The 15,608-nt window shown below is 46.5% G+C and overlaps 1 protein-coding gene across 1 annotated transcript in view; it reads left to right on the top strand.

Moving 5' to 3' along the window:
* Positions 1 to 15,608, top strand: part of CFAP77 (cilia and flagella associated protein 77) — a 61,153-nt gene that overhangs the window by 31,640 nt on the left and 13,905 nt on the right. The window contains exons 2-3 of the mRNA XM_074923934.1: positions 4,709 to 4,808; positions 5,360 to 5,588. Of these exons, the coding sequence (XP_074780035.1) occupies positions 4,709 to 4,808; positions 5,360 to 5,588 (329 nt within the window). The remainder of the gene's footprint in view (positions 1 to 4,708; positions 4,809 to 5,359; positions 5,589 to 15,608) is intronic.

The following is a 15,608-nucleotide window of genomic DNA, read 5'->3' as shown; positions in this document are numbered from 1 at the left end:
GATTGGAAGTTACAAGCAGTTAGCAGCAGGCAGCCCAGCAGCCACCAGCCCCTGCTAGGATTTCTTCTGCACTAACAAATCCAGATTTTCAGGTGCGTTTTTATAACATTCTTGTTTTCCCAGCCATTTTTTGTGAGAGAGGGAAAGTTTTTTCCCTCCACCTTTAAAAAAAAAAAAAAGGTCTGATCAAATTTGCCTTTCTCAAAACACTGAACATTCCCTTTCTCATCTACCTAAACCTGATGTTGAGTTACTGTCCCCCAGAGGCTTTCAGTAGCTCAGTTCTGATGTATCCCTGCACTTTGTAGCTCACTGCCTTCTTAGAGTGTAATCAAACATCAAGCTAAGTAGCAAATAAATCTCCCGATCTCATAAGCTGCACAGCAAGATCATGTAAATGCAAATGAAGGGCTTGATTTCAAGCTGTCGCGGGGGGAAGGAGGGAAAAATGCTGGGCCTTGTCACTGCAATCACTTCACTCTGCAAGTGCAGTAAATCTGCAATAATAATAGTAATGGCAGCGTGACGGGAGGCTTTACTGTACAAGGGGGTGTAATGAAAAGGGGAACAGAAGGTAGGGAAGGAAGCAGGGCCTGGCAGGCTGAAAATGCACCGGCGCGGGGTTTGCAGGTGTCCACAGCACAGAACCATCAAGGAGGGGACGTGGCAGCCCCGGCTGAGTTGGAGCAGAGAGGATTCATGGATTTGACCAGCATTCCCTCCCAGTGGAGGGCTGCCTTAGGTGCAGGGATTAAAAATCCATGCCTCCATCCCTCGCCGTACATCTCCGCACAGACTTGTCTCCTACCTCTCTCACAGCATCAGTCGTCTTTAGAAAAATTGATGCTATGTGTCGATGGGCCATAAATACCAAGGGATGAAACACAAATAACGTCTTGCAACAAAACCTGGAATCCTTAAAGGTTTTGTTCTTCCTTACACCTTTCCAACACGCCCACCTCTTATAAACAAACCCATTTCCGAGCCTTCCTCTTCCCTCACAGCAAAAATTTTCCAACACCGTTAAACACTCAAATACAAATCCGGGGCTGCACAAATCAGAAAGTACCTGGCAAAGGCCAGGGAGCTCGATGCACCCAGCACCACTCACTCTTCAGCCGACCAGGGGATCCTCACCCATCAAACACCTCCGCTGCTGCGCTGCAGCCAGTCTGAGCATGGCACCCTCCAAACCTAGTTCAGACACACCTGCTTCAACCGTGAAAATTATCATGTCCAAGGGGAAAGGATGAATGCATAAGCTGAGTCCTTAAAGACAGTTTGAGAGTGCAAACAAAGCCTCAGCACACGTTTCTCGCAGCCCTGGGAGGAGGTGATGATCTCTGCAGGATGCTCTGGGAATGCTTCGGGAAAAAGTCTAGAGTTGCCTTTTCCGAATGGGCTGGATAAACAGTATTTAAGATGCTGGATTTCCCTCACTGAGGTCGTAAAGGGAGAAAACTTGCAGAAGGTACCCAGAGAAAATTAGGACCGCCTGGGATGCAGAGAGAGACGGTTTTAATTAGAGCCAAGAGGTGGGAAATAAGGCAGAGAAATGACATCTTAATGAGGTTTAATGAAGTTGTCTGCTGATGGGCACAGCTGTCAGACAGATCTGTATTCCAGCCAAGCAGCTTTGTGACAGGCTAAACCTGAACACAGAAACGGTGCTGGAGCTGGGGAAGAAAAAAAGGACCTTCTGCATCAACTTTGGCTCGCTCTCCCCACCACTTTATGACACAGCACATCTATAGTGCCCCAGGACAAACAAATTAAACCAGCCCATGAGGCTGCAACAGCGTTTTGCTAATTTATGAATGAGAAGGGCTGTAATCTTGGATTACACTTAGCAAGATTCATTCCTGCTACCTCCTTCCCCTTCTTTGCTTTTGTGGGTAAGAGATGTTGGCAGATGACCAGAGTCCTCTGAGTCCATTGATTTTCTTCAGGCACAGGTTCTCTCCATGTTCAACATATTGGACCAGATTTTTTTTTTTTTTTAATTAATTATCCAGCACCTTCAGCTTTATTTATTCAGTGCAAAGTGACTGTAAAATGCCACCTGATCATAAAAGGAAACAGCATGCACTCATTTTGCGATGAAGTAAACACCCAACTGTGTTAACTTCAGGAGCTCTACAAAAAGGAATCTTGAAATCCCATCATTTCTTCCATTCTACAGAGTTCTGCATTCAAAGGTCTGGAAACAGCTTTGCCACAGGTTACAAACCTCTCTCCTTTCCTGCAGTTTCTCAGCAATTTTCTCCCACCTGCCACACCTTTGCCATCATAGCAGATTTCTGACCTCACTTAACTGATCTGGTATCAGAACACGGTCCCTGGAAAAAACCTTTTCTCATGCATCTGAGGAACATCGCACCATTTCCCTTGTATATTGGTGACAACTAATCTAAAAATAGCTAGCATACAAATGCCTGTAAATACAGGAGAAAGATCAGCACTGAAAGCTACTTTATCATCCCTGGCAGCGGTGTCTGCGCTGTGTGCGAGCTCCCTAGCTTACACGCAGCATGCACATATGGTTTAGCGTTGCCGTGTGATATTTCAGTTGCAGTAGCACTAAAAGCCCGCTCGCTCCCATCGTGCTCGGTGCTGGACACATCTGCAAGGGACAGGCCCCTCTTCTGCTAGTGGTTCACAGGAGGCAGCTGGGGAAATGCAGCCGTGTTATGCACAGGTTGTAGCAGGAGTCGATTGCTTTCAAAAAGGTCTGTTTGCAACAAAGGATCTGTAGCTTCGCACAGGACAAAGAGCCTGATGAGGTTTTCAAGTTTATCAAAGGATCTTAGCAAGTCCAGAAAATTTGTTTTCTGGTGAACTTGTGCTCCTGAGAGTTGTGGGAATACCACAACTGCTTTATAACATCACAAGTGCATGGATTTAATGGGACTAAGATGAAGCACCTCCCTCCCAGACCTGAGAAGCAAGACCCTGGATTTACCTGAAAGCATCACTTGCAGGCCCAGTGATCACAAACTGGCAAAGCTGACAGCCAGCTTGCCAGGATCTGCAAAGGAGCACACCCGTTGTCACAACACCGACAAGTTGCTCAAGCAAGAGAGCACGATCTCACCCCTGGGCACGCTGGTGAGGATCCCAACGCCACAGCCACCGCGTGCTTGTAAGGTTTCATGTAGCTGCCTATAGAGACAGGAGCTGAGAAACTCCAAACTGAATGCACAAAAAAATAGCTCCAAGAAAAAAAACTTTGAGGATTTACGAGCACATCCTAGAGACCTCAACACAGAGCCCTCTGGAAAGGTACCTGTTTTGGGCAGGGTTTAGTAGCCCTTGCTCTCCAGGCAAAACCGGCTCAGTGAGAGTTTTGCCTGAGCTGAGAATGATGCAGAACAGCTCAAGCTGCTCGGCAGCATCACACGCACTTGGTGAGTACCCTTTAACAGCACATTGGAAAGGGGCCACCAGGCTGGCAGGAGAGCTGTGGCTGTTTGCACAGTGCTGGCTGGGAACAGAACATAAATTTGGGGTTGGATGATGTTCCTATACAAGCAGCTCCAGTAAGCAGCATCCCTTATCGACCACTGTGCAGCTTCAACCTGCCATAGCGACAAGCTGGAGGTGGTTCATTTTCAGCCTCCCTCTTTTCACTCAATCCCTGCAGAAAGGGCTGAATTTGATTCAGCACGTCCTGATTCAGAGAGCGTTCACTCTGGAGTGTAATAATGGTCATATCAATGTTAACGTTCAGTGATTCACCCCTGAGAAGCATTAGAGCAAGGTTTCAGCACTTTCATTCTCCCAACAAGACCTGCCAACGCCTATAACCCCCTAGCTCCTCCAACACCCCTCCCATGGAAAATAACCTGTCCCAAAGCACCCACACCGTGCCTCAGGGCTCTGGGGGACTTGTTGCCTGACCCCACCCCAGCTTCCCCTAGCACGAACACACAGACCCATGCTGCCAGGCCCCTTCCCTCCTCTGCCGCCTCCCTTTCAAGCAGCAATAAGGTTTCAAGACACATACATCCTGCAGTGACTTCACCATGGAGATGGGAGGGTAGAGACAAAGGGGTGAGGGGAGGTCAGTTAATCCCACAGACACCACCAGGCTGGGACACACATGGGCTGGGGAAGAGTTCATTTTAAAACTAAATAGAAATGAGGTTACTGAGCTCAAGTTCTTTTCTGTGTTATAAACCCCAGGCTCTGCTCCCCCTTCTTCGTCTGCCGTATCCTCCCCCTGCAACATGCCTTGTGTCTTGATTATCCCAGGCAGGTGTGGCAATGTGACTGTGCTTGAGGAAGTTTACGCCGGTTTTCTAGGAGGATGCACAAGTTGGAAAAGAAATAACTGAAGGTTAAGACTAGCTGCAGAGTCTCCGCAGCAGACACCATGGCTGAGCATCCCAGCCAAACAAGGAGACCAAGTCCATAGATATTGAGTCAGGATCCCTATTTCCAGCAAGGCTGGGTCTCTTTAGAACTCAAGTAAACGTGTGAAATTCAGCATCCCTCAGGCTTCAGCTCTGGTGAAGCATCACAGCTGCGAGTTCTCCTTTTGCACTGTGGCACTCACTTGTGCAGTGGGATTCAAACCCCTGCCAAGTGGAGCCACAGCCTTCCCTGGAACTTGTGGCCATGTTCTGTTAAAAGTTTTTATTTTCAGGGGCTTTAGCTTAACAGGAAAAGGTTTTTACACTTCTCCTTTAACTTCACTCTTCTGCAGGCAGAACTGGGGAAGCCCCAGAGAAACTGCTACACCCTGCCAGGCTTTGATTTTTCATATGGGCTGTACATCCACAGGACAGATGGAGGAGTCCCTGAAGGTATGACACCACCACTAAAATATAGACCTGAACGAAGTCCTAATGCTAGCAGGGACTCCTCTCCTTCCCAGTACTCTTCAGTACTTCTCATTGAGCTGGAGGTGAACGCCAACATTCACCCACTTTAATTAATACCACCCAAATTGCTTGGTGGCTTGTAAAGTTTCTCTATTGTATTGGAAACTTCTATAGAATCACACAGAGCCCAAGCAGAAAGGGGTATGCAAAGGGTGATATACATGGCCACTTGCATAACTTTGTTTGATCTCCTAATTTGTGCTCTCAGGGACAATTCCCCTGTGAAATCAAACCTGTTGAGCAAGCCAGGGTAGAGGCTGAGGAGACATCTGATTCAGATGGGAGATGTTCCCATATGAAATGCAGTGGGTTAGGATATGACATTCACTCCACAGTGAAGCCATAGCGATATGCAGACAAGCCACGCAAGGCCCTTGTGCGTGGTGCACAAACATCAGCCTGCCTTCCCAAATCAGTGACCCAAGACGCCTGATCTTTTTCTCTTTGCCTCTCATGTTTCCTTCCATCTCCAGCAATAGGCCACTGGAACACAGTAAAGCCCAGAACTGTTTTAGTTCCGAAGATGCCCCGAGACTTTATCACCATGAACCGTGGTGCTCTGAAGGCCGGTTATACCACAGCCCATGAATTTAATTTGTACTACAAGGCCAAGGATATTCGGCGTAAAAATGAGGAACGCAGTCACTTCAAGAGATGTCCTCCTGAAGTACCTGCAGACTTGACTTATGGCATCACAACACGGTAAGGAGGAAGGCTTGGCACCCTTCTCAGAATGAGATTATGCCTTCCTATCCTCATATCTACATCTCCCCCATATCTCAGCTAGCACAGTCCCCAGAGAAAAAGTGTCCTGACCCTGGACACACAGAGTCACAGCATCACTTCCTTGTCTGATTGCACGTGTGTGTCAGATAATCACCTAAATCTAACGTACATGCCACAACACGTGCCCATTTCTCCTGTGGCACTGAGGGCTTGGAACCTTTTAAAAATACATTCAATGCCCATTCTTTAACTTAAAGGAACATGAGTAGCTGTAAAGCCAGAATAATGGCTTCCCAGGGTCAGAAAATCAGAGCAACAGCATTTCTACCTGTTTGCACTGGTTGGAATACTATGGTGCAGTTAAGGATCAGGGCAAGTTCTTTATCTCTCTCCCACTTGTTAGTTCATCACCCTGCACTGGGCAGAAACTGGTAAGTACAGCAAGATGGAGGCAAAAAAGAAAAAAAAAAAAAATCTTTTCACTGTTCTCTCTTCTGTTTGCTTGGGCTCCCTCCAAAGGACTGGAGAGGAGCTGGTACCTGCTGCTCCCCCAACAACCCCTCTAGAAAGGAATAAGCCCTTCTTCCCTTTAATGCAGCAGGATATTTAAAGCTTCACACCAGGTTAGGTCTGTTGCATCTCAGTGTCTTCCAACAGACTTTTACAACACAAAAGTGTCCAGCATATGTGAGCCCTGCCTGAGGTTCAAGCAGGTTCAGCATTTAGAGGGGATCCGTTTAACGTCCCTTTCACCCGCCAATCGCTGCTGTGCTGCTTTCTCAGGGGGAGCTGTGCAACAAGGAGTCCGCAGGGGAGAACATTGGCACCTTAGGCTGACTCTGAGGTCCTTCCGCTGCCTGTCCTACATGGGAGCACGGGGCAGGCTGGAGAGCACAGTGGTCCAGAAAAGCCAGTGTGAGTCCAGCCCAAACAAGTGCCCAAAGCCTCTGAAAGGGGCTCCAAAGCAGCCCCGCTGCTGCTGGAGCACAGAGGGTTGTCTTGCTCTGTGCAGGTCTGGACCAGACATTAGGTTTCATTTTAAGAGCTGGATAATAATCACTACCAGAAAAATAACAGCTACAAATTCTAGAGAAAAGACATGATGAACAGCACCGTGTATTTTACATGATAGTAAATGGGCTTTGCATATGCAAATTGAATGGATTTTAAAATGGTATTTAATGACAATTTTCGTAGCAGACATTAACATTAATTGCATCAAAATGAAAATGTAGCATTAGCTTGCTGTTAGCTGCAAATGCCCCAGCTATAAAGCTTTATCTTTATCAGTATCAGCCCTCACCAATGTGACAGGGCTGCTCTGCAAATTGCAGGCAAAAGGGCTTTTATGTTGCTAAAGTATCCCCCAATGTAGACCAAAATCAACATCAATTTTGCTTTATTTCTTCATAAACGGAGGTTAAATGGCTGCCTGTAAGAAGTCTAGACACATTTCAAAAGTTTTAAGGAAAATCTGCAGACCCACAACAGCAGAAGTAGTGGGAAAGGGCTTTTAATTTAAAGTTATTATTGTACAACTTGCCTGCTCCTTAATAGCTACCTTTTATGCAGACTGATTGTATTTATCCCTTTACTTTAAAAGCACGTTATAGACAAAATCAAATTACTGGGATTACCAAGGAGTTGTTACAGCTATTTTGGTAAAAGTGGGAATTTAACACACTTTTCCATGACTGGCAAGTTAAAGATACCAGCTTTGGTGAGCACCCCCCAGCCCAAGCCTGTCCCTAGTCACAGCTGACCAGGTTCAAGACCCGCCCTGTTAAAAATGTCTTGGTTGTCGATGGATTTAAGTTGCTCCTGCTTTTGGACTCTAAGCCAGGTACGACTGCATTCGTAGTGCTAATTGGGAAGGCACTCACAACTAAGATATATGCTTCTCTGGGGGCAGAAGAAGAGAACGGTGACACACAGTCTTTTTCCACCACTCCAAGCACTTGCTTGCCTTTAGGAAGGCCCGCTTTGATAAACATCTCGGGCACAGTGAAGTTTTCCAACCAGAACAGAACCTGCAGGACATTCCCTAGCCCAAGGCGCAGCAAAGACAGCACAGCTGAGAAGGGCAGAGAGAAAAGGTCCCTTCCCGTCCCCCTGGAAGTGGCTGCAGCCACTGCCTGATGATGGCGATGCTCTGGGACAGCGCCCAGAACCCTCTCAGTCTGCACCCACAGCCCTGTAGCAGTTCTGCTGCACAGCTGGAATTGCCAGCACGCATCCTCAGGGCTGGGCTGCCTCCCTCCCTGGGAACAGCAGCACAGGGGGTTATAAGGCCAAAAGAACTCGGCGGCTGTCACAGGAACACATTTGTGGTCTTGCAGCTGTCAGTGGGTCACATGCAAGCGGCTTCCTGAGCCCCGGCAACATATTTCCAGCCCCTTCTCAGGCCCTGGGCTGCACTGCTAAAGGCTCCTGTCTCCTAAAGACAGCAAGGTCAGGAGCTCTCCCCAGGCTCACAAGTACGAGCTCTCCTGGATCATCCCACATAGAAATGAACACAAATGCTGTGGTTGCTATTAGTGCCTTATTAATCACTCCCTGGCCCTGCTGCTCCCCCTAGCACGGCCGATCGCTTACGCCTCTGCTTTCCGTTCATGGTGAACATGTGCTGCGTGGAGCGTTTCACAAGGCAGCGTCAGACACTGGAGTGAGCTTTCCGAAGCTTTGAGGCCCCTTTCCTTTCCTGGGATATTTACCTTCAAAGGTCACCCGTACCCCTCTATTAATTCCCCATGGGCATCTTCCAGGGGAGAGAAGCAGCTCTGCTTTTTTGCTGATTCTCCCCCGTTCTCTCCCTCCCTTTTCCCAGAGAAATGTTTGCTACGAATCATGTGGCCAGCTTTGTTGTGAGAGTCATAAAAAGGACATTTTTCATCTCTCCTTTTTCCTGCTCTCGCTCCCTTCTCTCTCTCAGTATCAGACAGAGATTTATTCCCTCCCTGATGCCTGTGGCATCCGGAGCTGGGAGGGGTCAGGGGAGGCACTGATGGGACGATAATAGATAATACAGTGGTTCCCCAGGGTCTTGTCCAGCTCCAGAGCCGATCCATCAGCAGGCAGCACTCGTGCCAAGGTCAGTGGTAACGAGGATGTGGTAGGGTCCCAGCCTCCCCCATGGGGCATCCTCCAGTCAGGCTCCCCCGATTCATGCTCCAGCTTCTGATCTCTACAAGAGCTGCCTTGTGCAAGCCACAATTTGCAAGAGAGCACGTGTCCACTGAGTGCAGGCGCTGGGGTAACGACCACATTACCGTGCATGTACGCTCAGCTTCACCTGCCCCAGCCCTCATCCCCACCGCAAACAGGTCTGCATGTTTTCTTTCAAGGAAAAATGCCCATCATTGGCAATACCTCCCCTTCCAGGAGCTAAAACCATCCCCATCCCCCTGCTCTGTGCACGCCACATTACACAACCGTAAGATGCGTGCAGAATAGGGTTGCTGTCCTCCTGGACCCTAGTCCTATGTCCTTTAATTTAAAATAACCCCCCACCACAATACTACTAGCATGTGTATTCAACCCCCATCCTCTGTGTAATGACCTTGTTTTACAAGAGGAAGGATGCAGGGCACTGGGTGGCCTGGGTTTTGATGATACTGGAGATCTAAAGATGCTGAGGGTCTGTGAAGTCCTCCAAGATCTTCACTGGTGTCAACACAACTTGTTATTCAAGATGCATTTGAAAACCACAACAGATGACCAGACACACATTTATCCTCATAACCAGCTTTCCTGACTGAATTTCACTGTGCATGGAAATTAGCAGACATTAAACGGTCCTTTTTGGAACTAGAAGTAAGCATGAAGGTATGGATTCTGTCTACAGCTAGATTTTAGTCTATATTAATTTGCACAAGGTCACACAAGGAATCTGAAGCCAAAACACACCAGCACACAGTACCCCAAGCACAAGTTTTCTCCCCAGGAGCAGTGCAGAGTGCATCCTCAGCATGAACACAGCCCAGCACTTCCAGGGCTGCTTTTAGAGAAGAGCTTTCATTTGCCTCTCAGTAGCACAAGTTTCCTAATTCTGAGTACTACGTCCCAGAACGTATTCCTGGACACAAGGACTGCACAGTTGTGCCATTCTACACCTGTACCTCCTTCAAAGCCTGCATGGCCATAACCCTGCCTCCAACGTGCTGCCATCCACTTGGCAGTTGGCCTGTAGGTTGGGCTGACCTTGGGTGTGCTGGCAGGATTTCCCTGGCACTCTGTCATCCCCATGTCTACTGCCAGGTCCCCCCCTACCGTCTGCCTTCGCTTCAACCACCTCTTTCCTGAATTTTACATCCCATTTTCCTTCTAACTTCATCTCCTCCTACCATTCCACCTCCCATCCTCTAAAACTGGTCTTAATCCTTCAGCAGCTGCTTTCACCATGTTCCTGCAGCAAACTCACCTCTCTAAAGCATTTGGTCACAGCAATCTCTCTTCAAATTGTTACAATTGGCCAAGGGCATCAGTTATCCAGTACCTCCCCTTTTCTTTGTATCATTTGCAATTGTCCTAACGCCCCATTGACAGTTGTCTCACTGGCCTTTAGCAGCTCAGCTGTTACCTTGGCTATCCCTGCAGCTTCTGGGCTTAACTGACTGCTCCGTCCTTATCTTTCACCTTCTCCAAGGAGGGAGGTTGCAGTGCTCATGCTCTGCTTTGCAAGTGGCCTTTCCACCCAAAGCGTCCATGCTGTTTGCACACAGCCAGGACAAAGTTTAGAAAGCTGCCCAAAAGGTGCTGAGATATTTCCAGCATCTCTTTGTCAAACAGAGTGCACTGGTGCGTTTATTTTTGAGGTACTTAAAGAACATTTCAAGACATTAATATATGGCCCTAGGAAAAAAAGAAAAGCTAATCTAGCTATAGACCAGCTGCAAAGATATGTCAGAGAAATAATACTGAAGAGCAGAGGGTGTTCCCGGAAAGAACCCACCAGGAAAAGCTGGACAAGCATGAAAGATGATTATTACAGCAAGCCCAGATCTGATTCACGATCACTGGAAACCAAACAGAGTTTAAAGCCCCAAAAATTCAAAAGATTGGGGCAAACAAAAGTTTTAGAAAAAAAAAATATCTGAGCACTGACAAAATAAATTGTAAAAATGTAACACGGTGACTGGAACCATTGTGAGGCTGAAGGCACCAGAAGAATGCAGCCAAGTTAAAATACAGAGGACTCCCATCACTTCAGATAATTGCATATCCTATCCAGTTCCACAGCAAAAGGCACTCTGTGTATCTGCCACCATTCTCACATCACTAAGATAAGAATTTCTATTTCAAGAATAATTTTCTTCTACTGGAGACATTCCAGGCTGGGTATGTGCTCACATCGTTGTGTGTACAGTAACTACTGCAGAGCTCCCAGCTGCATCTACCTGGATAGTGCTGCCTTGTGCTCGGGTGGCCGCAGCATCTGGTTGGGCAGAAAGACCTGTTACCCCCTTCAGAAAAAATCCTGAGTGCACCCTGAAGATACCGGTTCTCTTTCAGTGTAGTTATTTACTGCAGTTGTAACAGTTTCTACTTCAGGCTCCCAGCTTAAGAGAAAATAAACAGCCATGTCATGGTTTGGCATAAGGTTCAGGTACTGCATGTCAGCCACAGAGCTGGGGGAAAAAAAAAAAAGAAAAAAAAGAGCTAAAGAACAGATTTAGATCCCTTATTACCAATTGTATTACACTGAATAGGAAAGTAATATGCTCTGTCACACAGACTGGCTGTCGTCTGTGGGTTTATCTCCATTCTTTACAGCTGGCTGAAAAATTTCTTCTAAAACTTTTACCATCTAAAACTACTTCTTGCCACAAGTGGACTTTTTCCCTTGCAAACTTCTGCTTTTGCAGTCTGTGCAATGAAAGCCTGGGTCAGGGGGAAATAACCACGGAATCCTTTTTGTGACAGCGAAGCTTTTCAGCCCTCATTGACATCTTTTCCTTTCAAACAAAGTAATGTTCCCACCCAGCCAGAGAAATTCAAGCATGGGATGGAGGTCAAAGGGAAGACCTTGCACTTTGATTTGTTTTGCTCAGCATTGTGGGGGGTTTTCTTCTTGGTTTTTCACTCATCGGGATGTTTTGCATTTGTTGATGGCTGCAGACAGAACAATGTTCCCTCTCAGACACGGATTGGGACCTCCAGGCAGAATAGCTCTGTCCCATAATCACATCCCACTTGAATTTCTCAGAGGGTAACAGCAGCTTTCCAGTCAGGAGACAAATGTGTTGAAGACAAATCTAAATCTTCAATTAAGTCAGCCAAAGGGTATCTCCAGCCCCCTCAAAAAAAAAAAAAAATCAATGTTAATGCACAAATTCCAGCTTGTGAAGCCAGTTATTTAATGGCTGAGAGCTGCCTTGGTATCTTCACTACAAGACACATGTTTCCATGTGTACATTTAGGACCATTACAAGTATACATCTCACTCTTGGCCTGGGAGGGAATAGTAAAGCAAATTGGTGCTCTTGTAACCATGTGTACTCCTAAGTACAGCTATGAGCATCTGATAAATCTTTTAAAGTGCATGTTTACAATGGATTTTATTCTTTTTACTGTTCTATACATACGAGCCCTCTGAGCAAAATAACAGATCCTCTGACACTTAGAAGAAGGCACTGCCTCATTGGTTGCCCACAGTGAAATAATTTATATTGTTATTTCCTCATCCAAATTACAAGAAGTGTAAAGAAGCTTCAGAAATTCAGAGTAATCAGTGCTTTGACGGCACAGATCCTGCAGCCGCTGCGTGGGTGGAAGACTCGCTATTTCAACTGAGAGTTTTGCCAGCCCAAAGTCTGCAAAAAAAATTGGTCCCTGAGTGTTTTCTACCCATTTTTCTCTTGTTATTTTCTTCAGTGTTTAATGGAAAGTGAGGACAAGTGGAGATCATTTAAAAATGATCTTTCAGGCCTCTCCATGGGTTTATTGCCAGGACCTATTTAGAGGACCATAAAGCTGTAAGGGGCCTATAACTTTACTGTATAGTCCGCAAGCTTCTTAGCCTTTACATTCACACCCTGCTTGTTTTGCCAGCTCTCCCTCTCCTTACAAACACACCCGCACGCGTGTGCGCAGGGACCGCCGGGGCTGCTAATTGAATTCACTCTTGTGAAAGCGTTAACAAATTGTAAGTGACCTTTTATACAAATTTCAAAGTCAAGAATTCACCACTAACTGCACATCCCTCTTCTGCCATTCACTGTTATGCAAAACCCACAAACAATTAAAAGAAATAACGAAGAGCCCAGCGGCCCTCTTTCCTAATTAGCTGCAGGAGGCAATGCTTGGGAGTGTGGCTAAGTGCTTCAATTACCTCGGCCCTCCTCACTGCCCTTGTTAGAAGAGACAGGTCCACTGGCCAAAGGGGAACAATTAAGGCAAGGCAGAACCAGGCAGTTTGCAGGGGGATGCCGGGGCCTTGCCGGCTCTCGCACAAGGGCCAGAGCTGTAATCATACCCCAGATTCCTGCTGGGCTACACAGAGACAAATTAATGGTAGATAGATTGCTAGCTCCAGCCCATCAGTAACGAGGGAGGAAGGGAGACAATATAGCAGTACAAGGGAACCGTAATCAGAATTTTCCTGTGCTATCAGCCCCCTTTCAGGGCAGAGGGACCAGAGCATTAATGCCTTACTGCTGCCTCCATTGGCAGTACCCCAAGGCCCTGAGCAGAATCACAGACCCCAGTTTATGCTTTATTTGCTGAAGATAATCTGTGCTAGCCTCACCGAGGAGCCCTGCGCTCCAGAGATTCCAGAAGGCAAACTGGTTCCCAATAAGAAACCAACCTGAGCTGGTTCAGCTGACCCAGCCACAAACCAAGGGTAGATCTCTACACAGACACTGCTACAACAGGACAAATCCTTCCCATCAAGAAGTACACAAGAAAGGAACACAAAGGTGGTGCCCCCTGGGGCTGTCTCCCCCGTGGACTGAAGACCCCAAAGACAGATCCCAGGTGGGCAGCAAAAGCACATCATCTTAGGTGGAAGGACACCAGCAAGGTCTAAACACCCCTGAAACCTCACTAACCTTTCAAGGGTTAAAGTTTCAGGATAGGCAGTGGTGTTGCAATGCAGCTTTTAATACCACCACCGTAAAAAAGTCAATTATATAATTTATCTGTTGCATAAGCACCCATGCAGGGCCAGATCCTGCTGCCACTGAAATTAGAGGAGCGTTCTCGGCACAGCCCAGACAGCTGCGCAGCCACCGGGGAGTCGATGCCCGTGTGTGTCCTCTGCTCCCTCCTCCGCTCCCCGCCGGAGCCCATCCTGACCAGCAGCAGGGTGATGCTGCAGGAGCCATCCACGCTGGCTGAAGGGCTACCCAGAAAATCCAAGGGCTGAAGTTTGTGCTAAAATATTTACAAGCCCCTGTGCTATTGAATGATACAAAAAAAAAAAAAGGCAGTCACAAGTCAAGTTTTTGCCCTTTTACAACACAACTTAGCATTCAAATTGATTGCACCTTTTAAGCTGATATAAAGCCCTTTCCTGAGCAAAATCCTTTGTATCCACTTTTGCCAAGTACCTTTTTTTTTTTTCAGTTGATATATAAGCCTTTGAAAATAAGGTTGAGGGGAGACTGACAACCTTGAAACCTCAAGAGCAGCATGGCATTGACGGGTGCTGCTCCCTGAGCCGAGTATTATAGATAGATTTTAATTTCATTTTAACAAAATAGCTGTCTCCAGTGGAAGAAGCATCAAGAGCTAAATGAGGACCCGTCTTGAGCTGAATCACGTTGAACAGGCCTCGGCACTGTCATTGATTTTCTGGGAAGAAAAAAAATGCCTCTGGCTACTAAACCAAATTAGTAGTCACTGATGACCAATTATTTTGCCCCACTGTGAACGGAGAGGCGTACTAAAATTCCAGTTTGTCAGACCCAAGGCTCTCTTCTCAAACACCTTTCAACAAGCGTGTACCAAAAGTCCCTCAGATGGTTCTGACGCCTTCCTGTTTTCGGCAACTTCTCCTTCTCCAAAGTTTTAATGAGCTGCTGCTCTGAGGATGGCCTGCCAGAAAGGGAGCCTTTCCCAGGCCGGTGGAACACTATTTGGCATGGCACAAATCACAGCTGTCAGAATTTATACACACATACACAAAAAAAGTGTCAGCCTAATGTTTGCAAATTATAATTACCATTTCTCTTGCATGTCCCTGGTGCCTTCATTTTAGATAAATCCCAGCTCTGAGGTATCAGCTGCAAGGCACTGAAGGCTCATATTGAGTAGAATAGATTTAACTAGTTTGTAGCTCATTTAAGGCCTACACTGTTTTATTTTAATATTGTTAATACTTTATTATACTTTTTAACATTGTTTTCACAGTAAAATAGCCTATTAGGAGGCTGCAGCTTCTTTTCCAGGAGATTTCTGGCAGACTAGCACACCACATTGTATAACCAAGTTAGCAGGCGCTTGTCATTTCAGTTGAAACTAGGTCTGTACCCTGACTCTTGAAAGTAAATTAGAGAGAGAGGCTATTAAAGAGACAGGAACTGTTTCAGGGATAATAGTTCTGAAAATGTGCACAGATAAATTTTAAAATATTTAGGAAATGTCAACATTAGAAGTGGCTCCAACTATTTGACTATAAAAGTAAGCAGCTGATTATTTTTTCCACAATTATAAATAATTTGTTACATCCTATCAGAACTTCTTTCCCTTTCCTTTCTGTGGCAGGGTGCTTGTGCCAAAACAAGGAGATCTGAGTTACTCTGAATGAGATGGATTTTAATCCGCAATAAGCGTTTTCAGCGGATGCTTCCCCTGCTCTCCACACAGCATCCGCAAACGATAACAGCAAAATCCTCCCAGTTCAGAGGAGTGACATCTGGGCAGGGTGACAAAAGGAAACAGAACACACAAGCCGTTCATTCCTGTCCTTAAGTAACACTAAGGCAAGAGGACGTTTTCCCAAAGGCCAGCTGCAAATGAGGAATGCTGTCACACTGCCAAGCAGCACCAACA

The sequence above is a fragment of the Athene noctua genome, chromosome 20 (assembly GCF_965140245.1).
Source record: "Athene noctua chromosome 20, bAthNoc1.hap1.1, whole genome shotgun sequence".
Taxonomy (NCBI): domain Eukaryota; kingdom Metazoa; phylum Chordata; class Aves; order Strigiformes; family Strigidae; genus Athene; species Athene noctua.
Note: the sequence above shows the minus strand (reverse complement) of the source record. Positions and strands in the feature narration are given on the sequence as shown.